Below are 27,606 nucleotides of genomic sequence, written 5' to 3'. Positions count from 1 at the left end.
ACTGCCGGTTTATTTCTTCATTCATTTGTGAAAAGGCATTGTGGTGTGTTTATTCTTTCCCTGGTTGCTGCATTGAAGACTCTGCATTCCTACTTTATAAATGACGTGGTCATTAGAACAATGAGCCACCGCCCTCATAATAACACACCTGCACGTCAGTTAACAAACGTGGTCTGAAGAACCTTTCCCGTACCCGGTAAAACCTGCTTTAACATCCGAGTCCCGGACCAGCCCGGCTGCGCACTGCTGTTAGACCCGGGGAGACACAAGCTGAATATTTAAAATCTGGGTGTTTAGCAATATACTGAGAATCACAGAATAATTCATATATTTTTTTAAATATGTTTTTGCTTGTGTGTGGAGGCACAGCGCCCGGAAGGTGAAGCCATTTAACGCTGCCACAGGCGGGTGTTTCTCGGCTGCTGCTCCTCCCGAGACGTGTCAGCAGTTATACCGGGAAACTGTCGATAAGGAGACGGACACAGAGGCACTTTCCACTCCGCCTGGTGGAGCACAAGATACCGTTTTAGTGTAAAGACGCAGCAGCAGCTCTGCCTGTTGTCTCGTCGCTGCCACTCCGGCTCAAAGTTGCAACATCAGCAGCCGCCGACCTGTTAGCTGCCAGCCGGTTGGTCCGTGCTAGGAGCAGTAGCTAGCTAACCTAGCTTAGCCGTCGGCTACCCTGGCTACCCGGGAAGAGCGTCTCCCAACATGAGGCTGAAATTAGGATTCATTTTACGGAGTGTGCTTGTCATTGGGACGTTTCTTGGCTTGGTCGTGCTCTGGTCCTCTCTGTCACCCAAACCCAGCGATGAAAACCCTTTTGGAAAACGGGTGAGTCAACTGCAAAGCAGCTCAAACCAAAACTGTTTAACAGAAGGAAGTGCACGTAGCATTGACAGCTAGCAGTGCTAGCATAACTCCAGTATAATGCATGGTACGTTAGCTCTGCAAAGCCAGTCTGTGGGTGATGACTGAGGATAGCAAAAAACAGATATAAAGAGCATGAGAATACACTGTCATTCAGCTAGCTTTACTACACTGGTTGTCACAGGGATTTGCTCCGAGCTGCCTTGATATCTGTGTAGTGAACAGACACCTTTGGATGAACAGCAACACCCTCCCTCGTTTAATATTAATATCTTTATGCACATGGTGCATAAGGTTATAAGGTTATAAATCACTCCGGTTCACTCCAGGATGTATATCCGCATATGCCACCATGTCGGTGTCGTGGGTCCTTAAGGCGGAACTGTGTTGTCAGTTCACAGTTTAGTCATGTCTTTAATACAAAATAATATCTACCAGATTGTTTTTACGGACTGCTCTGTTGTTTGCTTTTTCTAGTACCAGTCTCCTTACTACATTCACCAAGAAGATGGTGAAGTAAAAAAAATAAAAAAATAAAAATCAAAATAGTGAGAAATGCTTGTTAAACTTTCTCATAGCCCAAGGAAATAGCTTTCAAATGTGTTGTCCCCCCCCCAAAAAAAACGTCCAAAATCCAAATATACTCACTTTTCTATCATGTGTGACAAACAAACCCATGTCCTGATCTGGCATTTTCTCATTGAAACATGTCAGACAATAATGTGAAAATAGTTGTTGATTAATTGATAAATAGTTATAGCTCTGAATTAGACCACCAAACTATTTTACCCCTTACTACAGGACCTGTGTAAGAACTGACAACATTTGCTTCATGATAAGGAACTACCTGTTGGTTTGGACGCACTTCCCAGTGGAGTAGTGTTTAATACAACTACTACTAAATCACTTTGGTATAGGTGTGGTGCCACCTGTAGAACATTTCATAATATTGACTTTCCAACATGGATTGAGGTAACCAGTGATGTAGTCTGGGGTTTTTCACAGATTTAAAAAATAAGGTGATGATGAGGTGGGATGAAAAAGTTATGACTATTATAAAATGTCAATAATTTGTCAATAATTATTCATGTATAATTATGTGCACTCTGTTGTGTAATTTCATCATAACTAAAGAGGTTTTTTATCACATCAGCACAAAAATCTTAAAAGAAAAGAGAAAGTGGGATATTGTAATGTCAGCTTCAGTGTAGCAGTCTATTTATGCTACATTCTGCCCTCCAGTAATATATGACTTGGATGTGGAGCAGTCAGGGGAATGTGTTGTTATCGACAAACAACCTCTTGTATTTGGCCTTGAGTTAGCAGCAGAGTGTAGTTAATGAAGAGGCTGGTTAATGTTTCATCACCACATCTCCACAAATATTAATCCCTCTGAATCTGACTTTAACACAACTATGGATAGTAAAAGACTTTTAAAAGTTTCAGAAGTGTTTGAAAGTTTGTTTTCTGCTTTATTGACCTCATCTTCTTTAAGATCTGCGACAGCACTTCTGTTTTTCTTTATGAATCAGTTCAGGTTTTCATGGAGGGACCAGCTCATAACAACACAGCTCCACAGTGCTACTAGTGGTCAAAAACTCCACAGGGTTTCTTTTTAAAGAGCCGTTTGAGAATTAATTGAAAGGATAGCCCTTTCAGATGTAGCATGTCTCATTTTTTAGGGGTACTATAGGCACAAATAGAAAATTATAAAACATGACATCCACTACAGATACAGAAATATAGACAGCTCACCCACCCACTCCCACCCACACCCCAGACCTCAGCTGTTGTGCAAGAAGAAATTGTTACATAGACCCAGATAATGAATCAAATACATCATCAGTAAGTGCAATGGAGCCAAAAGCAGTTTCAAATGGGAAGGACTATTGAAATAAACAAATCACTAGTGAAATTGCCTTTGAGATTTAGGCTGTAACCAGTTCATACCGATTCAGACATGATCACATTGGTTCCATATGGACACCTCGAAACAAATCTACATAAAGAGATATATAATCTTAAAGAGGCCAAAGATAGGTGTCTGAGGTGTTTTGATGGCTTCATGCAGGAAGTAATATACGTATAAATTTACTATTATTTTGTTTGTATCCTCAGTTTGTTCTTATTGTGTCAGTGTGCATTGGTTTCTGGGATTTACCAATGTTTTCTTAATTTTGCATAAGTTAGCAAATGTTGTGTATTCTGTGGTTTTACAGCAATGTTAAGCCTACAGCATTATAGTCTTGCATCATTACGACAGTCTTGACTGAACCTGACATTACTGTTGTCACGGTTTACCGCAAACATTGACTCACACAACATGGCATTAAATATTAGTGGGCTAAACCAAAACAAAGTTTGTAATGAGCTTTTTGTTTGTAAGTAACAAAAGTCAACTTCCAGAACTGAAGTAGAGTATTTGGTATCAGTTGCACAGGGATTCTGCGCCAAACTGCTGTTTCTTGACCAGACCAGTGCTGAAATTGTGTGCCCTCAACTTTAGCACTTCAGACTTTTTCATTCATTGTTTTATCCCAGCACGTCCAACCGCTGTGTCCCTCTCTGATGTAATGTTAATGATGTGCATCTGTGCAATAAATAATGGCCTCTGTCGTATCTCTCCATGCAGGCTGACATTTTGCTGCCCAAAGGAGACCCAGCAGATCAGTTTAAGCCTGTAGTGCCATGGCCTCATGTGGAGGGGGTGGAGGTTGACCTCAATTCTATTCGACTCAAACATGGTGAGTTCCATTTTTAAAACCATGATAAAAGATGCATCTACATTCTCTAGAAAAATACATTCAGTGCTACATACAGAGTGGTCTAAACATCCGGCCAGGTCTCATCTGCCAAACGAGGTTCAATTAATTTTTTGTGTTTTATTAACTTAACCACATTGTGTTTGTCTATAGTTGTGACTTGTGATGAAGATCAGGTCACATTTAATCATGATCTAATGCAGAAAATCAGGCCGGACGGTTTACTTACTTTTTTTCCCACTGTATCTGAGGTTTAATTCAAATACAATTCATCATATGAAGGCAACTCAATGCAAAGTCTAATGTAATGGTGTAATTATATTTAAAATGTGTCTAATCAGCCCCAGTTAATTTTTCCCTCCTTTGTCCTCAAATACTTACCCTGCTGATGAAATTCAAAATTCAGTATTGTGTATACTGTAATGTAAAATATCAGCGGTGGTTATACTGATTGCTAGAACCAAATCAGGAAGTGTATCTTCAATTGATAAAACAATCAACACATTTACTTCTATCAAAATTGTTAAATGCAGCCCTAGTAATTAATAATAAAACAAGACCAAGTATTTGAATAGTCAAGGCAAGACCTGTAATGAGGTCTCAAAAACAGAACCACCACAACAGGTTATCTACAGGTCTTAAGGGGCCTTAAAAAGTATTTATTTTAATTTTCTCTGTACATCTCACGGGTATTTGGTCATCTTTTGGTTTCTGTTTTTTCCTCCAGGAGGAGCCAACCCTCCCCAGAACCCTGACCAGCCGTCCAACCAGAAGCAGGTGATCCAGCAGCAGTATGTGACGTTCAGACCTCACACTCATTCCTACACCAGCCCCATCCTGAAGAAAGGTATCCTGGGAAACTTTGAGCCCAAGGAACCTGAGCCTCCAGGCGTCCCTGGCGGTCCTGGAGAAGGAGCTAAGCCTTTTGTCCTCGGTCCAGAGTACAAAGACTCAGTCCAGGCTTCCATCAAAGAGTTTGGCTTCAACATGGTGGCTAGTGACATGATCTCACTGGACAGAACCATCAGTGATATACGACATGAAGAGTAAGTGCTGCTGTTCATACTGATTATAAGTACAGGACCACCTCACCAATCTGCAGTGTTCTGCTGATGTCACATTCTTGCAGATATGTAACTGAGTTAATTTTTTGGAGTTTAGAGAGTGAAACTGTGGCATTTGTTCATGCTTTTGCACAGTTTAATGCAAAAAGTCTGCACATGCACATGCACAGACATACATACATGATTGTTACTCTAATATATCTGGCACTGGACCAGACCAAACACCTGAAGACTGACATGCCTTTTAAACAAATATTCACACACAAACAGAAGGCAGGAAGGTGTGACTTGTACACACCCCACTGAACAACATCACTCTAACCGGTCTTACAGGCACAGGTCAGGTTGATCCAGAGTTTTATCAGTTCGTCATGTTTCATCTTACTTCACTTCTGAGTCCCACTCAGTGTATTCAGAGGCTCTAACATAATCTGACAGCTCAGTCTTAAAGTAATACACAGGTTTTCTTACAGCAACTTTTAAAACAACTATTGTATTTAGGGGAACATCCAGCATCCAGGATGGGATTGTCATCCTCATACTAGCTAGCTTGTGATCTAACTACATTAATAAAAAAATTAACAGTCAGATGGAGACAGAAAAGCAGAGAAAGCCTTGATCCTTGATATGTCACATGAAAACTTCATAACAGGAAATTGACTAAGAACTACCGGCTTTCTGCTCTTTCAAACCTTGTGAAGATCATTTGAGCTCCTCCTGACTTCTGGATTTCACCAGTGCAGCCCTAGAGGTAGTCTCCAAATGTGGATATCTGGTGTTGGGATTATAGGGTTTTGGTTGTTCTGGTTGTTACTTCTTTTTTTAAAAAAATTTAACAAGATAGCTAGCTGCTACTTTCCTCTCCTTTCATGCCTAGTGCTGCTCTAGCCACATTACTGGAGTGAGTGGTGGAGGCACCAAAGGCCGAACCATGTCTTTCTGACACAGTGGTAGAGAGAGTCCAACTTCCAACTTGGGGGAATATGGCAGATCTGGAATTACCCCCCAGTTTAGTCAGATCCTTCATTCTGAGGAAGAACATGGTGGTAACTAGGAGGAGGATCTTAACTTGGATCTCCTTGGATATGAGAATGATGAAGAGGATGCCTTTCTTGGCAGAGAGTTCTTAGCCTTAAAACATTCAGAAACTTCACATTAAAGATGTTACCCTTACTGACCCAAACCATCAAGAAATTGATGTTTTACTTTTTACACCTTCAACACAATGCTGTCAGCCCAATGGAGGGCCAGCAATGTCAGTTAGTACTGATTTCTACAATGGAAAGAAAAAGAAGCAGCCAGCCTGGGACGTTGTTTCAGTAATGGCTTGTTCATGACCTTCAACCAACTATAGGATACATACAATTGTCCCACCCAATCCTATTCCCAGTATCTGCAAGGCAAACAGACTACAGTATGCAAAGTTTATATTGACACCTTTCAGTGTTCTACTCCACCTCTACCAAAAACTGAATCTCCTCCATCTACCTAAGATGATTTAAAACATTTACAAAGTTCTTATCTCACCAGATACCCCAACCAATGTGCCAGGTTAGGTCCATTTGATTCTGATGAAACGAGACTGAACCTCACATAATGCAATTGTAATAAGGGAGAGTAGGGTCTAGTTTTACTGCTGCAAGTCTCAGATCTATCTGTCAATGGGTCTAATACCCAAGTGAATCTGAATGGATCTGAGCATGCACAGTATCTGCTCTGTTCACATAGTACATCACAATCAGAGAAGGACAAAACTGTGTGTCTGGAGGTGGGAGATTCCTGACATCAGCCTCCCCCTCTGTCCCTCTATTTTTCTCCTAGGAGATCTGTCCAACACACATATTCCAACGCAAGCCAAGCCCTTTTTCTTGTAGACTTAACCTTTGCAAAGAAGACCAGACTACTGAACTGGAAGAACAAGACAACAATATCCATTAATATCGATGACAAAATGGGAAGGCCCCAGAGAAGCTAAGACTCTGAGTTTCTGCACAGTGACACAAGGTTGCATTAGAGAGATCGCAGCAACGTTCATTATGAGAACCTGCAACTTTTCTGAATGACTGTAACTGTCTCACCTCTCCAGGTGTAAGTACTGGCATTATGACGAAAAACTGCTGACCTCCAGTGTAGTGATAGTCTTCCACAATGAGGGCTGGTCTACACTGATGAGAACCGTCCACAGTGTCATCAAGAGGACTCCCAGGAAATTCCTGGCTGAGATAGTCCTGATAGATGACTACAGCAACAAAGGTGGGTTTGATTTCCTCTCATTCAGTACAGAGGTTGGGAAAATGTGATTATCCCTTTAAGAATTTAGCATCAGTGCACAGAAATAAGCAGTCAGATTTCAGACAGCTACCAAAATGCTGGTGTTAGGCTAAAAAGCTGATGACTTATCTCTGTCACCATGGTGAGGTCTCCACTACATTATGTTAATCAGCATAAGCTGTTCTGCTTGATCCCATTGCACAAAAGTAACACCAACAAAGAACAAACAAGTGTGAATATGCTTTGATTCTGCTATGATAAATAAAACATGAAGTCACCTCATTGATAACTCAGTTGTCATCATTTCATAGTCTGACCAAATCTTTCCAGGACTGCCATTCACGTCTAGAAACAAGATTCATAGTCTCACTAAACCTCCAGTTTATCACAAGAAGAAGAGTAGAGCCTGTTGCTATTTAACTGACAGAGACAGTGTCATGGATATGCAGTGCATCTGGAAAGTATCCCTACTGAATAAACATTTTTTCCTGATCAATCTACATTTTAGAAATGTTTACAAATTTATTAAAAAGGAAAATCCATATATAAAAAGGAAATATTTTATTCACATAAGTATTAATTGAAGGTTCCCAAGAGCACAGTGGCCTATTCAGTTTTTCCTTTTTAATAAATTTGTAAACATGTACGTTGATCTTATTTGAAGATGACAACTGGACTCACTTTATTTAATATAAATATCCTCTGTAAGTAGCTTTGTTAATGGTTTACAAAGTGAAATTTTATGAAACTCTATAAATGCCAGTATGTGTTAATAGAGCGTGTGTGTGTGTGTGTGCATGTGTGTTTATGTAGTCCATCTGAAGGAGCGTTTAGAGGAGTACATCAAGCAATGGAACGGACTTGTGAAACTCTTCAGAAATGAGAAAAGAGAAGGACTGATCCAGGCCAGGAGTATAGGAGCCCACAAAGCCACTAAAGGACAGGTATCTTATGGTTTTACTGCTACTGCTTCACTTCTGTCACTGATCATGCCACAGCCTCTGCTGCTGTCACCAGTGTGAATATTTACTGGTGTCTTTTCTTTCAAAATGTTTTAGTATTGCTGGGACAGTTTCTAACTTTAGGCCCTCAAACTTAAAGGCATAAAACACAATAATCACACACTTGTTTTCTAGGTGCTGATCTACCTTGATGCTCATTGTGAGGTTGGAATCAATTGGTATGCTCCACTGGTTGCTCCTATTTCAAAAGACAGGTAACACACACACACACACACACACACACACACACACACACACACACACACACACATGCTCAATAATAGCTGTAAGTCCTGATTGTTCCAAACTTCTTTCATTTACGAATTATGGAGGCCACTGTGCTCTTAGGAACCTTTAGTGTGTCAGGAAATTTTTTACTGCCTCCTTCAGATCTGTGCCTTGACACAATCCTGTCTCTGAGCTACTTTTTTTTGTTCTGACATCATTATCAGCTGTGAGACTGAGAGTGTTTGCCTTCCCAAATCATGTCCAGTCAGTTGAATTTGAAAACTTTCTGAATGAGCTTTATATGTAAACTAATCATCATAGTCCAATATAGACAAAGGTTTATATATGTGTATGTGTGTGTGTGTGTTTGTAGGTCAGTATGTACAGTTCCACTGATAGACTATATAGATGGTAATGAGTACAGTATGGAGCCTCAGCAGGGTGGAGATGAGGACGGCCTGGCCAGAGGAGCATGGGATTGGAGCCTGCTCTGGAAGAGAGTGCCACTTAGCCAGAGAGAGAAGGCCAAGAGAAAGCATACCACCGAGCCGTACCGGTACACATTCCATAGCCAGCATGCTAACACTCATCCCTGTTCTGTTTGTGTCTCCATCTCCCATCCCTTCCTCCCACCTTTCCTGTCTTCCACTGTGTCTCAATCTGTCTCTGACACCCCACCCCATGTCTGTGTTTTTCCTGGCACCGCTGTCTGTATTTGCCTGTTATTTTCCCTTCATGTGCACCACCCCCACACCTCCTCCTCCCCCCATGTATCTTGTATGCATGGACCCACACCCATCCCGTCAGAACGGTGTGCACGGTGCCTCTGATCGACTCCATCCACGGCCAGAAGTTCACCATCGAGCCCCAGGGTGGAGGAGACCAGGACGGCTTTGCTAGAGGAGCCTGGGATTGGAGCATGCTCTGGAAGAGAGTCCCTCTGGGAGACAGAGAAAAAATACTCAGAAAAACTCAGACTGAACCGTATAGGTACAGAAAATATGCCTCCTGACTAATCTGGGCCGTGTCAACACAAACATACCCCAGCTAACATGGACCAGTGCTAATCATGTCTGACATTAAGACTTCTACTAACTGTGAAGAAATGCTAATTCTAAACCAACTCATGTAAGCAGAACAGCCTGAATTAAAGTCAGTAACACGAATATCAAGACTGGGTGTATGGGTACTAGCAGCTGTTAGGATATTTAAATCTGGAACACTTGAAATACAGAGCTGAGTCTAACCCTTACTGCATATCACCACTAACGAACTAAACCAAACTCTCTCTCTTTAATAAGGAGTAGCTTACTGTCCTGTGCATCGGCTGCTTCTGCACTCTAATGTCTCTACTACTGGGAGTTAATGGGTCTTTCACCACAATGTGTTGTGGTCTCTGTCTCTTTATTTAGTGGGATTTACGCGCATTCATCCTCTACTCTCTCTCTGACTCTATTTTTGGTATAACTGCAGTATGTAGTAATGTTTTGGGGGTCTGTGAACCTATCTTTTCTCTTTAGCCCACTGGAAGCTTGGGGGCGTGGTTGAAGGGCTATGACAACATAACAGCACTGGCTACAATAAGAAATGATTGAGTCTTAATCTAAGAGCTGTGGGGATGATGAGTTTGTGTTGGGATGTTTTGTCAGGTCTACAGAGGGAGCTTCTGGTGTGAATTGGGTTCGGACTGGGGCACCACCACGCCCACCTTCCCCACTCACTTTTTCATTCATCATGTCTCACTGTCAGTCTTTTTTCCCCTCAGCTTTGCTTTCCAATAATCTTATTTTGCTTGTTTGTCAGTCTGCTCTTGTCTTCTCTGTGTTCTCATTGTTATTAATACAGTAACTGACTGACTGACTGTGCTCTAAGTAAAGATAATGTGTTTAGACAGAAATGAATTATTGTTTAATGAAGAGTAGATGATGATGTGATGACTTTCACAGATACAGTACATGTATCAGTGTTGAGCTACAAAGTGATGCACATGCCTGACCATGTATCTGTTTCTGGATGTGTGTGTGTGTGTGTGTGTGTGTCTTTTTACCTGCAGGTCACCAGCCATGGCAGGTGGTCTGTTTGCTATAGAGAGAGACTTCTTCTTTGAGCTGGGTCTGTATGACCCAGGACTGCAGATATGGGGAGGAGAGAATTTTGAAATATCATACAAGGTAGACATGGACTAGTCCAGTTTACAGGTAGTGAGGCTGACGCTCCTCACACAGACCATTCAGAGGACCTCAGAGCAATTTTCACTCTTTCTGTTGTTACACAGATCTGGCAATGTGGCGGCCAGCTGCTCTTTGTACCATGCTCCCGTGTCGGCCACATCTACAGACTTCAGGGATGGCAAGGCAACCCTCCACCTGCACATGTTGGATCCTCACCCACTCTGAAGGTAGAAAGGATCTGTGTAGATTTACGACTAATCCTTAACAAAGACACAAATATGATAGTGCTTTCTTTTTTTTAATCATATTTCTAAAGCTGCGCATGAGTATGGTTCTGTGTTTTTAAATCTTGTTCATTGCTGAATTGGGTGAGTGGTTTCCACTCCAGCTCTTGGCTACAAATTGGATATCCTGTTTGCATTTCAATATTTGTACCTGTTCCACTTGTTTTTAAACCTGTCTTTGGAGAAAAAAGCAAAAAAGAATTGCAAATTTGTAGATTGTGATCTTCATGGCTCTACAACAATGCTAGAGCAGGTGTCATTATGATGCCGTCACTTCACTCACTGTATACCATCAAAACATTTGTGTGTGCAGAACTATGTCCGTGTGGTGGAGGTATGGTGGGATGATTATAAGGACTACTTCTATGCCAGTCGTCCTGAAACTCTCACTCTAGCCTACGGCGACATCAGTGAGCTTAAACGCTTCAGGTATGACACACATAATACAACAATAATGCATTTTATTCATTTAAAATAGAGATTCTGACTTTTTATCCTGCATCTCTGAACTGTTTACTGAACCTTTTTCTAAGGGAGGAACATCGATGCAAGAGCTTCAAATGGTTCATGGAGGAGATAGCGTATGACATTCCACAGCACTATCCTCTGCCTCCTAAAAATGTAGAATGGGGGGAGGTAAGCACACACGCACACAATGTTCAGATTTAGATGCTGCATTTTAACCATTTTGTGAAACATCCTGTGATGAGATTGTGTGTGTGTGTGTTTTAATCCTGTCTGCATGTGTAGATTCGGGGCTTTGAGACAAGTTACTGTATCGACAGTATGGGACACACCAATGGAGGCACTGTGGAAATAGGACCGTGCCACAGGATGGGGGGCAACCAGGTAATGTGTGTTTCTTTGTCTCCTGTATCACTGCTCAGTCTAAATGGAGATGGTCTAGATCTGGTTCAGGGTGGTTTTGATTGGCTTGTTGGACAGATAATTGCAGAACAATATGCAGCCTATCTGATTAACTTACTGACACAAATGGACTCCATGTCCCCCAAGTACTTTTTTGTATCCTGTCCATTTCTTAGTTTGTAATGCTCCATCAGACATCAGCTTTAGCTTTTGGCAATTTTCCTGCTTAATTTTAACGCAGGTGAAAAATCAAGACGGAAAATTGTGGAATATATTTGTAGTTGTGGAAATATATTAGTAGTACGTAGAAATATTGCTGTGTGAAATGAATGTACATTTACCTGTAAAATACCTCCAACAGAGGAAGAGCCTTTTTTTCTTCTTTTTATTTAACATATAAATAGTTTTACATAGTGACTATGTTCAAGTGTTGAACATAGTCACTTGTAAAATATGTTAAGACTATATTTAAAGTCTTTTCAGCTGCACCGCCGTCATCCTCCCTCAGAAATATTCGCACTATCTTCTCCGTATGATCTGATAACTATGAATGCAGCCAATCACAACGTGAGAGATAATTATTCACTGTCTCATGTTCACACAGGTTTTACATTTCAACAGATCACTACAGTTTCAGTGCAGGGGAACTGTTCATCAGCCTGAAAGCTGATTGAATGTGAGCAGTCACAGAAAACTTCCACCTGCAAAAAAGATTTATTAAATAATGAATAAAGATTTATTCTGAGCTGAGCTGAGGGTGAATCCATCATAGGGTTGTAAAATTCCAGTAATTTTCAAAATTAGAAACATTCCATGGGATTTCATGGGAATTTCATCCAGTCAAGGAATATTTTAAGAAAGAGAGTTTTCACTAAACCCTGATTCTGTTACAGATGTTTTGATTTTTGTTTTGTCAATGTTGGTTTTTACCTACCTCAGGGTATCTACCCAACAATGGGATCTGTGATCCAGCAGTTGTTTGTGTGTCTTTGTGTGTGTAGTTGTTCCGTATAAATGAAGCCAACCAGCTGATGCAGTACGACCAGTGCCTGACCAGAGGAGATAATTCAGCTGTCATTATCACACACTGTGACCAGAACCAGCACACTGAGTGGAAGTACTTCAAGGTGACACACACACACACACACACACACACACACACACACACACACACTCACTCACTCTTTCACTGACTGAAAGAATGAGGGCACACTGATCAGACCAGACAAGTTTTTATTTACAGTTTGTTGGATTGAACATGTACTCTGTTTCTCTCTTTGTCTATCCAGGATCTCCATCGGTTCACTCATGTGCCAACAGGTAAATATTTTTCATAGGCATCACTGACAGTCATCATTTCATCAGTGGAAGGAGGATTAGGACGCCGAATCCAAATCTACTGGCCTGTTAGTGTGGTCTTTAGTACTTTTGGTCAGTTTTATCTGTACAGTGAAAGGAGAAAAACACTTAATCACTGATCCCTCCTCCCTCCATGTTTGTGCAGGGTTTTCTGTAAGCGTCAACTGTAGTCCAGATGGCCAGACACTGAAACATTTTCATCAGACTACTTTCTTAGTGTTACAAGTCCCATCACTGTCACTTTTTAAATATATATATATATAAACTATAATATAAAACCAGATGAGGGATTTTTATCATCAGACGTCTGGATCTTCAGTACTCAGAGAAACAAGCTGGGCCCACAGCTGTTCTCGCAGCCCCATTCAAAGTCCTGTCTGCTCAACAGCGTCATGAAGAGACTGAAGCAGTTTTGCACAGATTTCTCTACATATTCACAGATCTATGTATGAAACTGACTGCGCTTGAACAAAATGAACAAAAACTGTACCTGATGTAAATTTGGCTGCAAGTCAGGCACCATCTGCAACTGCGGTATTACTAATAGCTAGTTAGCTGTCAAACTAATACAGCCTCATCACATCTCTTCTGACACAATAGTTAATTTTACTACAGACACTGAAGGCAGCCTGTTGTGACAACTTAAGTACTGTTAGCTAGCTAGCTACACATGACCCAGTTGGATCTGGGATCTCCTGATTTACAACTAAAGCACTGCTAGCAAGCTTAGCTAACTAGCTACCTAACATTAGATTGCATTAGCTAACAGTAGCTAATTAGCTAACTAGCCAGCTTGATAACGTTTAGCCTGATACAAAACATAATTTGGATGTGCTGCTGTCCCACAGGTTGTGTTCAGTTCCAGTTCAACAGATTTGTGAACATGATAAATAAATCATGTTAACATGAACCTACGGTGACCATATTTACATTTTTAAGAAAGAGGACACTTGTTAGTAGACAACGAAAATGCTAGAAGGCTCTCTTCTTATCCTCTGACTATCAGATGTGCCAGAAACACGGTCACTTATCACTGAAAAATAAGTTCTGATTGGCTGACGTCTGCATCCATGAGGGAGTTTGTGTGTGGTGATGTAGACTCAGATTGTGGGTTCAGACTAGTTTCAGCCCTTTTCCTTTTGTTGCTGGAGGCGTCTGTAACAAACACAAGCAGTAATGTTCATCTGTGTGCTCTCAACAGGGAAATGTTTGGACCGCTCTGACCTGCTCCACAAAGTATTCATATCAGACTGTGACACCAGTAAAACCACTCAGAAGTGGGAAATGAACAACATAGTGGCTGTATGAAGTCTGAACAGCTGGCACAGAGAGGACCACTGGGAGCTTGGAGTACAAGATGGTGACTATTTGAGGACATACACACTGATTAGCACATGCCAAGAACCACGCCCTTACTATAAGTTTACAGATATATAAAGCTGACACTGTCCTTTTGAAGAAAATGTTCTTGTTATGAGCCAGTCATTGTTGGTGCACCTCAAACCTGATGGAGTCAAACTTAAAGATAGTGAGTGTCCACTCTAAACAGCTTCAACCCAAAACTGTTGACATCAGCCCAAACATGCCTCTGTCAAACTTCAGTCCATATATTCAGCCACAACACAGACACATAGGTGGTAGAACAGGTTGATATGGAGACTGAAGCTACTGGTCCTCAGAAACACTGAAGTGGAAACATGTTGGGCTCTGTCTAAGTCCCTCATGGTTCTGTTTACCACCTCTCTCTATCTGCTCTGTTCAGGTCTTTTCTAAACCACTACACTGATTTATGGAATCAATCACATACACTCTAACCATTGAACAGTCATGCTCTAATTAGACATTTTCAATCAAACTGATTAGCTCACTTACCAAAGAGTCTTCACATCATCAGCGTGTTTAACCAAGTGTTTGTACAGACACTGGCTGGTATAATACCTGCTTTTGTCTGCATGTCATGGCTTGATGGCTTTAGGATGTCAAAAAAAACATTTATTGGAAATATCAAAAGAGAACACTCAGGTGAGCCAATTCTGTTTAATAGACTGATAGCGTCACCATGTCTGTTGAACTTAATTTAACCTTCCTCTGAGGCCGAAGCAGACAGAAAGTGGAGAGGATGTCTTCAAACTCCTACAGGCACATGAGTAGGCTAATAAGGACTATGAATTATATTTATTTTTCTTCACATTTGCACCCCAGTCAGTGAAAGGCATTTTTAGCATCCCTTGTTAGCAATGTCCACAGACTGAGAAGCTTTAGAGGAGAGCACAGTGATCTGACTGACTGAGAACTTATGACCTGCCTGCCTTACTGACAGTCTTGATGAGTAATTCAGTAGCTGACCAGTTGACTGTGACTTAGTAACTTCCTGTCTGAAAAGGAAAAAAAAAAAAAATACAGGGTTGTTGGGTTGGGGAATGATAACAATAAGAAATGCACAACTTATGGTGGGGAAAACAACAAAGGAAAAAATGTGACTGCATTTTTGTTTGTTTTTGCGAGGGAAAGAGGGTTTTGGTGTATGGATCATCATGTATGCAATGTTTTGTACAATGTAAATAGATTTCTTTCTAAAGATGATCATGATACATTTTGTGAAGGGTCTTGAATGATGTAAATATCTAACTTATAGCAGAGATTTAATAATATGGGCTGAACAGTGGGTGATTGAGGAAATAAAAGACCTGATTTTTACTACGGCCACTGTGTTCTGTTGTTTTGTTTTTTGTTGTTGTTGTTTGTTTATTTGTTTTGTTTTGTTTTTTATTGTGGTTTAAGGGAAATGATTGACTGCCTCTCAGGAGGTGCTGGAGTGGAGTCATGTCGGACCCAGAAAAACATAATCTTAACTGAAATCCTGCATACCACAAGGGGTCACTGACCCATCAGGGCATGGACCAGGATCCCTGGGTGTGTCCTGTGAATCCTTTGGGTCTGGTGGGTTGCAGGTGGCGCCTCCAAGGAGCTGGCTTGTTTCAGATCATTCCACAGATGCTGGATCAGATTGGGATCTGGGGGAGTCTGGAGTCCAGGTAAACACCTTGGGCTCCTTGTCGTGTTCCTTGAGACACTTCTGAACAGGCTTGGTGGCGTAGTAGGTTCATCTTCCTGCTGGGGGAGGCCCAAGTTTTTTCAGCAGAACACTGGATTTTAACAAGATGTCAGTGGTTTAATGTTGGCTGATCAGTGTATGTTATTTGCTTGTAATGCAATTTTGTATTTAACAGTGCCTTCAAATTAATAAATCAGTGGATGAATAATATTTGATTTTATTAATTTACAGTGAACAAATAGAAGTATTAGTAATATCGGACTGAATGGGCGCCATTTTCAGATCTTATCCAAATCATCCTGTTTTAATCATGGATGTTTTAGAAGACCTAATCGATCTAATAATACAGACATGGTACACTCCTGATGGCCTCCCCGCCACTGACTTTCATTCATTTACATCATCCATAGCTGTGAAAACCGACTGAGTGATTGGGTGAACTGACAGCCGTGGTTGCTCCTCATTGGTTCGCAACATCAGAAGCCGATGACGCAACAGGGAAGTTAAAGTTTGCTTCAGTTGTGTGTCTGCTTCACTGAGCGGCGGTGACGGAAGTTTTCGCTTTCCTAACGATTTTCCTGAGCTCCTGAGCAGAGCGATGAGGCTGTTTGTTTCGGCTGTGTTTCTTTTTCTGATGGTGGTTCACGTCCGGAGCTGGGATGACGGTACGTTGTGCTTTATTTCTATTTTAATTTTCGGTTCAGTATTAACAGACACCCGCCATGTTTAGGACATGTAACAAACACCATCACTTCCGGAAACAGCCTTCACACTCAAAACAAACAAGACATATGAGTTTACTGTAAAGCCTGCAGCACATTAGTTATTTTTAATGATAAAGTTTATTTTAACGGCTCCTCTCTGTGATTAGGCACCAGTTTTAAAGGTTTTATTAGCTCTCTTTAATTTTCAATACATCATCCACTTACACTTAATAGATTAGTTATAAGCCATTCATAAGAACAACTTACAGGTTCACATTCTCCTCCAGCAGACACTTATATCACTTTTATTCAGCTGTGAGATCTCTGCAGTGGACTATTTGACCGCTGATCCACCAGAATCTGGACCAAGCTCCATCCAGAAACTGATCATTAACACTTAACACTTACTGTAGGCCTGTTGAATCGTTGCAACCAGCTTTTTTTTTTCTCCTCTCCCCGCTGCAGGCAGCGTGCTGCTACGGGACATCCAGGTGTTGACTCTGTACAAGGGTCGCTACACCACAGCGAGGCGCTCCAGCCCCATTCCTCAGCTCCACTGTGTTGGAGGATCAGCAGGCTGCCAGGCCTTCGTCCCCGAGGTGGTCCAATGTCAGAACAAAGGCTGGGATGGAGTGGACGTACAGGTGAGGACAGAGAGAGTGTATAAAGTGTAATATTTGCTCTGAGCAGGGTTGCATCTGGTGATTAATTTGCGGATTATTTTCTTGTTTAAGCTAATGGTCTATAAAATGTCACAAAATAGAAAAAAAATGACCATCACATCCTTTCAAAGTCCAAGCTGATGTTTCCAGACAGTTCAGTTTAACCAACCAACAGTCTAACACCCAAAGATCTTCAGTTTTTACGCAAATAATCAGTTTTAAGAAAGTAGGTACAGGTCATATAGATTTCCCATCCATCACCATGGAGAACCTGGTGTTGTAGTGTTATCCAACCATAGTCTGACTGATAATCTGCCAGGCTCATATACGGACCATTATGTATTGGTTACAATGTATATGTCACCCTTTATAAGTTGACATTACCCTCCCAGCTCCCTAGTATAAAGACTATAATGTCCAGTTGAGCTGATTTGGTAATAAAGCAGGACGTCAGGATGTGTGTGATGTGAGGAAGTCTCTGTGTTTTAAAAGATGTGGTCACTGGTTGTGACCCCCCCTTCTTTTCACAGTGGGAATGTAAGACCGATATGGACAACATGTACCGATTTGGTAGCATCCAGGTGAGCTGTGAGGGCTATAACCATCCTGCTGATGCCTACATACTGAAGGGCTCCTGTGGGTTGGAGTACACATTGGAACTGACTGAAGAGGGCCGGAGGAGGACGCAAGGCAGCTGGGGCTCCCAAAGTGGATTCAAGGGATTTGGAGGTTGGTGGATATAAATATGAGATTGATTAGGCTTCATCCTCACAAACAGATTAGCTATTTATAAACGTAATTATTCTGTTTGTCTCTCTCAGATCTCGGGGGCTTCGCTTCCAGTTTCTTCAGCGGTTTCTCTGGAAACAAGCATCAGCAGCAGAGCCGTCAGACCTCATACCCCAAAGGCAGTGAGGACTCAGGAGGCCTGCTGGTGGTGGCTGTGCTTCTGCTCTTAGGCTACGGCGTCTACAAGCTGTTCCTCAGTGGGAACACAAACAACTGGGGGCAGAATGGAGGACAGGCAGGGTACCCCAGAGACAATCACCATGGCTCCACTGCAGGACCACCACCCCCTGGATTCAAACCTGACTACACAGGTAGCTGATGCAGAAAGATACAGTGTGGATGGAGCAATCGTTCATGTCCTGCTGTTAGGGAGGACACACAGGACTGTCATCTTCTTTGCTCTGTACAGCTTGTAGTGTTGTAGTCTGAAATATGAATACCAACACCTTGTTGAAATCCAGAATCTATTCCTGTTGTCCGTTCAGGCTATCCTGATGCCAATCCAGGCTACGGTTTCCATAGTGACTACACTCACGGACAACAGTACCCAGGAGGCCGAGCTGCTCCCGGCACAGGTGGAGGCTTCTGGTCTGGCATGGGGACAGGAGGCCTGCTAGGATATCTTTTTGGTCGTCAGAGGTTAGTAAAGAGATGGAGAGAGAGAGACAGACGAGAGAATATCATTCCTCTTCCATTTCACTCTGAGGTTAATTGTGTGTTTACTTTGCAGAAACCAGCCCCACAATTACAACTACTCCAGTTACAATGACAGCAGGCCTCCTACTGCTACACACCCCTCCACCTCCTCTTCTGGGACACGCACTGCTTCAGGTATGTTAGCGTGTTCACTAACAGAGCCACAAAGTCAAACACACACGTGACACCATCAACTTTTACCACCACTGATATCAAAACAGTTAAACTGATCAGATACTGATGAAAGGATTGATACTGATACTAAATATCAGGCTGATAGTTTGTGTAAGAGAAACCTGAGGAGGAGACATGGGGTGAGTCTTATTATGATTATTACAACTGGGTGATATGATGGTATATTATGAGAGACCACTGAAATGAATCTACTGAAAGAGACCTTTTATATCATAAATGTCCCATAAACACTGTTTCAGAAGCAAAGCAAATAAAAGATCAGAATCAGATCTCATTATTATGAGGTAGTAAGTTTTTCTTTGATGAAAACACTGTGTTTCCATAAATGAGTTGTCTACGTCATTCATAAGCATCCTGAGACTTGTTGTAGGTCTCTGGCCGACTGACATCTTTGTTTGTTTGTCAGGTTTTGGAGGAACCAAAAGAAGATAGAAGCTGTGAAAATGGACAATTTCTCTCCAGTGGATGGCACTGACAGAATGTAAAGTGGTGACAGATGAGGTCAGTGTTTGCTGGTGGCAGGTCACACATGACAAAGGCGCCATGGGAAGAGCCTCTCGTGCAGAGATAAACTTGTCCAACAATATAGTAACATTGCTCTCCTGCTCTGCATTCCTCTGGACAGCTCACTGTTATTTCAACCACAGGAAGCTCTTGTTTTTGTGCGGTTTGAGCTTTTGCCTAAAGGCTTTAGTTTTTGGACGTGGTATAACTTTCAGATGTTTTAAAAAGAGGATGGTCTCTTTGTAGGAAAGATGACGAATTACAATGAGAATCCCCTCTTAAATTCTTACTTTTAGTCGTGTGATCTTGTAGAGGGAAATGTTGTCTCAGTTTTCTCTTTCCTGAACTCCTCTTGACTTTCTTTGTGAGAATGAGTGTGTTCTGTCTCAGACCAGAAATTAAAACTTGAACACCTTCTGCATTCACATAACAGAAATATGGAGAAAATAATGTGCACAGGTTCTGTCTGGCTCTGTGCTCCTGTTTTTAAAACTGCAGCTGAACAGAAGTGAGAAACATGAGTGATATGAATCGAATTAGTAAATCAGTAAACAAAACAAAAACATAACATTTGTGTGTACATTCAAAATCCAGTTTCATCAGTGCTTTATTTGCCTTTACCTGCTAGCCCTCACACCTTTGCTTCCCATAGCATTTGATGAAATCGCTTAAAGTGTGTGTAGCATTGTGTTGAAGTAAACATATTATTTTGAGGAAATGATTTGTGATATTTTGTAACTTAGCTAATAAAAAGACAAAAATTGTATCTTTTTCATCCTGCTGCTTTTTCCTTTCCTTCCTAAAGCTAAAATCACAGACTATACATGACACTATACACAGTATCATCTTGTGAGACTCCAAACCTATTCAAAACCTTAACATACACCACACTAAGTGCTGTCTGTCAGCTGTGTGTTTTGTGAAGCAGCAGTGTGAAGAATTTAGTTGACTGAATTTAGTAGATTGCAGCTGACTGAACATCTGTCCCCTGAACTCTCCCTCTCCATGCATGTCAGAGTTGTCACTGTGTTTATCTCCTCTCCTCTTGTTTCAGAGGAGACTGACAACTTGTTACAAGAAAATCTCCCACAGTCGTTATTAAGTATCTAAAAAAATATCATCTGACAGCAGTGTATCTGCTGCTGATGACAGGGAAGTTAACCCAAATCTTACGTTTGATTATTAGTAATTATTATACAACCACAACCATAACAGTCACCTCACAGGAAACACAGTGTATTTTAGATACTGTATTTATTTGTTAATCTGTAAAACTGTAGGTAACAGCTGACATGGTACAGGCTGTGATGTCAACATGAAAACATGAACAGCTTTATATTAAGCCACTGTTTGGTTCAGTTTGTCCGTTCTGGGCTACTGTAGAAACGTGGCTGACTCTGTAGAAGAGGACCTGCTCCATATGTAGATATAAACCGTTCATTCTAAGAGAACGAAAACACAGTGATGATTAGTTTTAGGTGATTACTCACTAATAAAAACATATTTTTGTATATTATATTTCATTTCTACTAATAGATCCCTGTAAATATTTCACACTGGACCCATAGGGTGAAAAACATTACAGCACTGGGAGGTACTGACGAGGCCTGACCCTGTTTGGTTTTCAAGATCAGATATCAAGTCTGTTAGAATACCCAATAAAATGTATTAGATAAAAAAAAAGAGGAAGGTAACATTACATTCCCTCTTAACACTGAATTTCCAAATTTGGTGATTGCCAAGGTTGAAAGATCACACGCTCATCTATGTGAATTACCAGTCTTGATGGTTAGGACACATGATGTTAACATTAAACACACTGGATGAAGTGTCCTCTACTTTCCTCTGCCCTCCTTTGGCTGAGCTGGTCTCAGTATGGTTTTATCCTTCAGAGCCGTCTTCTTTATCTTGGCCAGACTCCTGGGACTGCTTCCTCCAGACTGCCACACACAGACACAGACAAGACCAAGACATCAGATGAAGAGCATTCATCCATATAGTAAAGTAGAGTAAAAGTTTCTTATACTAACTTTGATTGCAGAGAGCTGTTGTTCTTCCTCTCCTCCTACAGCTAGGACATTGTAGAAGACGGAAGTAGGGAAGACTTGTTGTGGAGAGGTGGATAAGGGAGACTGACTGTGGGTCTCTGCTTCAGAATAAGACTGATGTCAGTTCTCTGCACTTACTTTTTGCAAATTCCTTCATATAGAAAGATATTGTCTATTATTTTCAGATGGATTATTAGAAAGGAGATGAGTGTCTGACCGTGGTTTCTGTCCCGACGTCGTTTCCATACTGTTCTGTGTTTCCTCTTCTTGTTCAGCTTGATGAGATATTTCTGAACTGAACTGTCCAGAACCACCTGAGACTAACAGAGAGAGAGAAACGAATATAACAGTTAAACTCGCACAAGTGACAGCGTCTGACATGACTTAAAATATGGAGATGACACATTGTTTTCAACCTCTCACCAACCTTAACAAAAGTAAATTCGTTATATGTGTTTGCAGGCTGCACAGGCTCGATAAACTTCACTGTCTCGTAAATGTCTTTGGTCCTGGGGCCTGTTAGGAAGCATCAAAAGATGAAAATGAGTCAGTAACACTTTGTATTCTTAGGAAACAATAAATCCAATTAAATAGCTCTAAAGAATACAGAAATATCAGGAGTGACTGGAATTATCGTCAAATATATTGCATTTATATTAAGACTCTGTATGATACAAACTTAATTCATGCTTTTGGTAAAATATTCAGGAGCGTTTTCATATCAGGCAAATATTTGCCCTTTACTAAGGAAATAAGAAGTCCTGTCTGACTGTAGCTATGATTATGTGCCTGCTGTGCAAAGCAAAGAGGGAATATTGTGATGCAGTGAACCCGTATTGTCAGTGTGTTTTCCCAACTTAGAAAATTAAGTTAAACTGTCCTAACTCTAAATTTTACTGAGGTTTGTTGCCTTGAAATTTGAGTTTTGTCAACTTTTTAAAAACAGTGTAAATCCACTGAAATACAAACTGACAAAGTGTCAGCCATGAAAATGTTGAGGAGCTATTACCAGTCTGGTTTTCAGCGGTGAGTTCAAGTGTGACTTGTTTATCTGGATGGTGTTCCAGCAGCTGGAATCAGAGGCTAATAATCTCTCCTCTAATAATACAGACAGAAACATATCATCTATCATAGTTAGACTCACTCATCAGATGTGTGTCACTCTCCAGTAAAACCTGTGGTAGAGCAGTAACAGGTGCTGTGTTCCTCTCCTGTTGCTCCTCTGTGATGACACTTAATAGGTTGACGTCCTCATAGATAGGTTCCTCCTCTGGGACAGGAGGGTTACCTTCAAACACATCCACACTGGGCTCCAGGTCAGAGTTAAACTGTGCTGTGTCCTCTGTCTGCTGCGAGGTCAGCTCAGCTGTGGAGCTCTGGTACACAAACTGTGACCACTCATCACCTGCCAGGAGCTCCTCCACCAGCTTCACTGGGCTGCACACTTTGAATGAGCTAAAAGGACTGAATAAAAAAATAGTAATAGTACTGTAGGGATCATCTACAGAAACACTTTTGCTGTCTGTGTGCTAAGCTAACTAGCCTCTGGCTGCAGCTTCATATCTACACAGACATGAGATTATCACTCCTCAGTCTCTGACTTCTAGCTGCGGAATAAAGTTCCTTAAGAACAAATCTGAAGTACTTGTAGCCTACTTCATTTGATCATTGAGAGCTATTTTGTATTATTATTTTTCCCCTGCCACTTCCTAACCCTAACTTTCTTACAGCATGACAAATATCTACTTTAAGTACTATTTACTTTACAAACGAGATTTCATTTACAAAACCTATGAAGAGATTATAAAATATCATGCTTTGTTATAGAGTCTGATAGAGAGAGAATGTGAAAAGGAAGAAGGAAGAAGAGAAAACAAATGCTGAAGTGGTGAGACGAGTTTGACCCAGAGTTTTCCACCTTTTATCAGTTTAAGTTTCCCCTGAAATGTGATAAGACAAACACTTTAAGACAGTGTGTGTGCTGTGTGATTGAAAAGAACAAAGTTATGATGAGAGAACAAACTGAACAAAGGATGGTCAAAATGGAGGCAGCAGAGCCCAAAAATTCCTGACCTTTACACTGCGTAGACATCAGGACTGAGAAAAGTGTGAGCTAATCTGTTCTGTCGGGTGTGTGCAAGTCAGACGACTGAAAAATGCAGCATGAATGAATGAGAAAATGAATGAGTGAATGAATGAGACAGAATGGAGGTCAGAGTATATGCTCACCTTTCAGATGTTGCATTTCTTCTTTTAATGCTCTTCTCTATCAGGTCAACATGGCTCGCTATCTTTGTCACTGCTGCATCTTCGTTCATCACTTCCTCCTCCTTAGCCTTCATCCCTTCTTCTCCCCCGTGTCTCCTGTCATCCTTAATAATAAGCACGTAATAGGAGCCGTTATTTATGAGGAAAAATAATTAAATACTAATATAAATGCAAAATACTTGGACCTCACAACTCTGGTTAGTTATCATGGTAAAAAAAAAAAACCAAACACTTTATTATCCACAACAGTAATTGTCTCAGTGACAGCAGAAATACTCCATTCATTCAAACCAGTGTACATCAGCTCAAGCTGCATGAGGCTCCTCCAGCTTTTTCTTAACTGATGTGCACACACCTCTGGAATGTGTATTTCTCCCTCTATTGTCCAATAATAGTCATCCTGGAACTGACTTTCATGACCCATTTATCAGGATTTCGCTGTGGCGTACATGTGTGCATGTGTTATTATTATTTTTTTTATAGAACAAGTTTATCTTTAATTGATTGGGAAATGTTGTGAGCAGACATCTTCTCTGTGTAGTAATAAACCTCTGCATTGAGCGCATATCATATTAATATATTTTTCATATTTTACTCAGGTACAAAAATGGTGGACTTTCCACTTTTATTAATAAGAAGAGTAAAGTACAATAAAGTGGAAAGCTGAATTGATAAGGTTCTTGTCAGGACTGTGGATAACTAAGCATGTCAAGCCGGACTCTGCAGAAAGATGCCAGCTTTCCCTGACAAAGTATATGAACAGAAGTGTTAAAATGAGGGTGGTATGTTTTAAGAAGTGAATTAAGTGAAACGTACCTGTGCCACTTCAGTTTCATCCTCTGTTATTCCTTCTATTTCTATTTCTCCCACTTTGGTTCTTCTTTTCTCCTCTCTTCCCTCTTTCAGTCTACACATCACCTTCTTGGCAAGCTGTCTCACCTTTCCTTTTGCACCAGGCTTCTGGTTTGTTTGCTTTGCTTTTCCATCTGGAGGTGTCTCCACAATTTCCAATACGTCCTCTAACCTCTTCAGCCCTGGCTGACATGGACTGAACTGTGTCCCTACCACCTCTGTCCCTTCTGAAAATCCAGGTGGCAAATCAGAAATCACTTGCCCACCTTGCCCTGACATCTGGATTCCTTTGCTTTTTTCCGTCCATTTGATCATCTCCATGTTTGAGTCTGGACCTATGGGGTTGATCTGAGCAGGAACCTCTTGTGGAAGAGGACCAGATTTAACCTGTCTGTTTGCTTCGCTCTGGTGTTGTTTCCATTGGTGCTGAGATTGACCATCAAGAGTTCCTCCTCTTGGAGATTCTACCTCCTGACTTCCTGAAGTGTTGGAGGTGGACTTCTTAACCATTTCTCCCAGTTGGGAAGATATTTCTGTCACCGTTGGACTGGTCAACTCAGTATCTCTGGGCTCTCCATTTACCTCTCCCCTGTCTTTTCTTTCGCCTCCATTTTCATCTCTCTCCTCATCCAACAGGTCTTTCTCTCTCCACTGTTTTTCCTCCTGGTTCCTCCTCTCCTTTTCCTCTTCTATCCCAGCTCTCATTGTACTGAGGAGGTGTGGGGGTTTGATAGGTGGCTTTGGGGGACATTTCTGATATGATTTTGGAGGAGGCAGTGCTGGAATCATTGGTCCTGGCTTTGGTGAAACTGTAGAGTTGCAGCTGGTTGCTGCCGAGTCAGGTTTTTCACCTGAGGGTGGCAGGGAAGGATTTTCTGTCATGGTAGGAGTCAACTCAGTATCACTTAGATATTCATCTTCCTTCATCTTTTCTCCATCTTTCTCAATGTCAGTGAATAATACTAAGATCTCTCGTACAGGTTTACTCACATTCAAATGATATTCCATCTCTGATTTTTCCTCATTCTCTCCCATCATCTCATTTGTCTCAGTTAAATCTCGCTTTTGCATGTTCATTGTGTCTCGAGTCTTTTTGTTGTGTTTCCTCCACTTCGAGTTAACAACCTGTGAGGATTTTACAGGTTTGGGAGGAGGTCTTTGAGGAGGCTGTGGTACACATTGTGGTTGCAATTTTGGTAAAGTTCCAAATGTGTAGTTGTTGTGCGTGTTAGGTACTTTCCCACTAATAAGATCAGAGCATCGAGTGTTGTCTGTAACTCCACCCAGAACAGGAGACATCTGGCATGCCAGTGACTTCAAGGTTTTATCCTCTGTATTGAAAGCTTTAAATTCTTGGCCCGGGCTTGAAGTTTTCTCAAATGTGGGTGACCTCTGGCGGCGCTTGGGAGGAAGTGGAGGTGGAAGTGCCAACATGGAAAGAGCTTTTGTGTTGTCCATTTCAGGAGTAACAGCAGAGGTGGAACCCTTCAATCCCCCAGCAGTACCAGTGACTAGACCTGGATCTGAAATGGCAGCGTAATTCATATCTCGATCCTCTGAGTTCCTTTCAGCCGGTTCCTCGTTACTGTTTTGCGCTTCAGGTTGAGAGTTGGTTTCTGGGCCATCAACTTGATTGTTTTCTCTGTGATCGCTCGTGGCTCCACAGTCTGTGCTTTGCAAAGAAACGTCAAAGCTGAGATCTTTATTCACACACACACCTGAGTCCACGGAGTGTGTGAGCATGTGTGGCTGCAATGCTGTGTGTGTTGTCATGGTGAGTGTTTGAATCTGTCTTGTCGTGCAGTGTTTTTGAGCATTTATCTATTTAGTGTCTGCTCTAATGTGAGAGAGACAAAGAGTAGCAGCATGACTCATCATCAGTCATATAATGAATACTGAAGTAAACCCATCTCATAATGTAGCACCCAGATCAACAAACAATACTTTTCATTCCCATCTCTCTGATCAGTAGCATGTCTGCTGTGTGTTGTATTTGTGTGTGCCTTGTAATACAACAGTTGTGGAAATTAAGTAAGCACATTTACTGAAGCACTGAATTCCAGTACAGTTTCAGGGTAAAGTACAAATACTTTAATAGAAGTACTTTTTATGCTAATCTGTACCTCTGCTTCACTACATTTCAAAGGTAAACCCTGTACGTCTTAAGCAAACATCTAGTGTTACAACTTAGTTTCTTTATAGATAAAGATTTTTCATGGAAAGCATAAGGTGAGCTGACAGATGCATATATAATATTATGTGTTATTACAGATTAAACAAACTATAGTCTGGAATATAAAGTAGTTAAAATGAGCCCACCTTAACCAACTATAACATTTGAATTGCATTTATACATTAATGCATCAGAAATTAAAATAAACTAACATAAAAATCCATATTTAGACTTAAAAGCTGCATTAATTTATTATCCACCACTGCTAAATCTGATCTATTCAATAGTCTGTACTACTTATTTAATATATTCATCCTCATAGTTTGTAGTGTGTAACAAAATGTTTTTTTTTTTTTTTTCAAAATATTCACAATAAACGTGCAGTCTCTTACCACTTTTCTGTCTTAGCAGGTTTCCTTCTTTGTGTCTCTTTCTTGATGACTCTCTCTTTGTCCCTCTGAGTGCGTCACCTCTGTGTGTTTTAATGCTTCAGCCTTTGTATTTTCATCCCTTCTTCCTTCTTCCAAGGTATAATAAACTGACAAAACCAGTTCTGACTCATGCACTTTTTTTGACTCTCTTTCTCTCTCTCTCATTTTTTGAGTAGGGACCAACAACTGTGAGCACTATCAGGACCTTTTTCAGTTTGCTATTCACAAGAGGAATCTGCTGATGTGAACCATGCCTCGCAAAAAAGGAGATCTCAGAAGACTTGTGATCAAGAATTGTTGATTTGCATTAAACTGGAGAGGGTTATAAAATGATCTCAGAGTTTACATATTC

The 27,606-nt window shown here is 41.1% G+C and overlaps 3 protein-coding genes across 8 annotated transcripts; 2 read left to right on the top strand and 1 right to left on the bottom strand.

Moving 5' to 3' along the window:
• The first annotated feature begins 153 nt into the window (after positions 1–153).
• galnt7 (UDP-N-acetyl-alpha-D-galactosamine: polypeptide N-acetylgalactosaminyltransferase 7) lies at positions 154–15,579 on the top strand. 2 transcript variants are annotated; one of them, XM_018660799.2, is made up of 15 exons: positions 154–834; positions 3,503–3,614; positions 4,360–4,678; positions 6,783–6,949; positions 7,781–7,911; positions 8,104–8,183; positions 8,570–8,752; positions 10,250–10,367; positions 10,472–10,594; positions 10,965–11,080; positions 11,185–11,287; positions 11,402–11,500; positions 12,520–12,645; positions 12,808–12,838; positions 14,079–15,579. In XM_018660799.2, exons 1-15 carry the CDS (start codon positions 712–714, stop codon positions 14,183–14,185), a joined length of 1,938 nt encoding a protein of 645 aa, XP_018516315.1. In that variant the 5' UTR covers positions 154–711; the 3' UTR covers positions 14,186–15,579. The 2 variants fall into 2 exon arrangements, with proteins under 2 accessions (XP_018516315.1, XP_018516324.1); XM_018660808.2 differs by lacking the exon at positions 8,570–8,752 and adding an exon at positions 9,004–9,186 and having other exon boundaries at positions 155–834.
• Positions 15,580–16,409: 830 nt separating this feature from the next.
• Positions 16,410–20,248, top strand: saraf (store-operated calcium entry-associated regulatory factor). The gene is made up of 7 exons (XM_018660713.2): positions 16,410–16,597; positions 17,102–17,280; positions 17,829–18,027; positions 18,120–18,398; positions 18,573–18,726; positions 18,818–18,918; positions 19,385–20,248. The coding sequence occupies exons 1-7, from the start codon at positions 16,531–16,533 to the stop codon at positions 19,408–19,410; spliced, it is 1,005 nt and encodes a 334-aa protein (XP_018516229.1). The 5' UTR covers positions 16,410–16,530; the 3' UTR covers positions 19,411–20,248.
• Positions 20,249–20,692: 444 nt separating this feature from the next.
• Positions 20,693–27,478, bottom strand: LOC108872805 (uncharacterized). 5 transcript variants are annotated; one of them, XR_007813232.1, is made up of 8 exons: positions 24,615–27,209; positions 23,760–23,902; positions 22,675–22,994; positions 21,958–22,046; positions 21,748–21,850; positions 21,513–21,631; positions 21,260–21,422; positions 20,693–20,924 (listed from the first exon to the last, which is right to left on the bottom strand). XR_007813232.1 is itself a non-coding variant. In XM_051070566.1 (8 exons), the coding sequence occupies exons 2-8, from the start codon at positions 26,421–26,423 to the stop codon at positions 21,318–21,320; spliced, it is 2,688 nt and encodes an 895-aa protein (XP_050926523.1). In that variant the 5' UTR covers positions 26,424–26,487; positions 27,216–27,478; the 3' UTR covers positions 20,693–21,317. The 5 variants fall into 5 exon arrangements, 4 of the variants coding, with proteins under 4 accessions (XP_050926523.1, XP_018516219.1, XP_050926524.1 ...); XM_051070566.1 differs by adding an exon at positions 27,216–27,478 and having other exon boundaries at positions 20,693–21,422; positions 24,615–26,487; XM_018660703.2 differs by adding an exon at positions 27,216–27,478 and having other exon boundaries at positions 20,693–21,422; positions 24,615–26,322.
• Positions 27,479–27,606: the final 128 nt, after the last annotated feature.

Source organism: Lates calcarifer, linkage group LG5, assembly GCF_001640805.2.
Source record: "Lates calcarifer isolate ASB-BC8 linkage group LG5, TLL_Latcal_v3, whole genome shotgun sequence".
Lineage (NCBI taxonomy): Eukaryota > Metazoa > Chordata > Actinopteri > Centropomidae > Lates > Lates calcarifer.
The sequence above is the reverse complement of the archived record's forward strand: the minus strand, read 5'-3'. Positions and strand labels throughout refer to the sequence as shown.

Bases quoted from the DNA above. Each gene is read 5' to 3' on its own strand.
- LOC108872805 (XM_051070566.1), bottom strand. From the start codon at position 26,423: ATGACAACACACACAGCATTGCAGCCACACATGCTCACACACTCCGTG. The intron at 22,995-23,759 runs GTGAGCATATAC...TTTTTTATTCAG, and splicing joins AGAAATGCAACATCTGAAAG to TCCTTTTAGCTCATTCAAAG. The intron at 21,423-21,512 runs GTTAGTATAAGA...TGTGTGTGGCAG, and splicing joins AACAGCTCTCTGCAATCAAA to TCTGGAGGAAGCAGTCCCAG.
- galnt7 (XM_018660799.2), top strand. From the start codon at position 712: ATGAGGCTGAAATTAGGATTCATTTTACGGAGTGTGCTTGTCATTGGG. The intron at 835-3,502 runs GTGAGTCAACTG...CTCTCCATGCAG, and splicing joins AAAACCCTTTTGGAAAACGG to GCTGACATTTTGCTGCCCAA. The intron at 4,679-6,782 runs GTAAGTGCTGCT...TCACCTCTCCAG, and splicing joins AGTGATATACGACATGAAGA to GTGTAAGTACTGGCATTATG.
- saraf (XM_018660713.2), top strand. From the start codon at position 16,531: ATGAGGCTGTTTGTTTCGGCTGTGTTTCTTTTTCTGATGGTGGTTCAC. The intron at 16,598-17,101 runs GTACGTTGTGCT...TCCCCGCTGCAG, and splicing joins CGTCCGGAGCTGGGATGACG to GCAGCGTGCTGCTACGGGAC. The intron at 18,028-18,119 runs GTTGGTGGATAT...TGTCTCTCTCAG, and splicing joins TGGATTCAAGGGATTTGGAG to ATCTCGGGGGCTTCGCTTCC.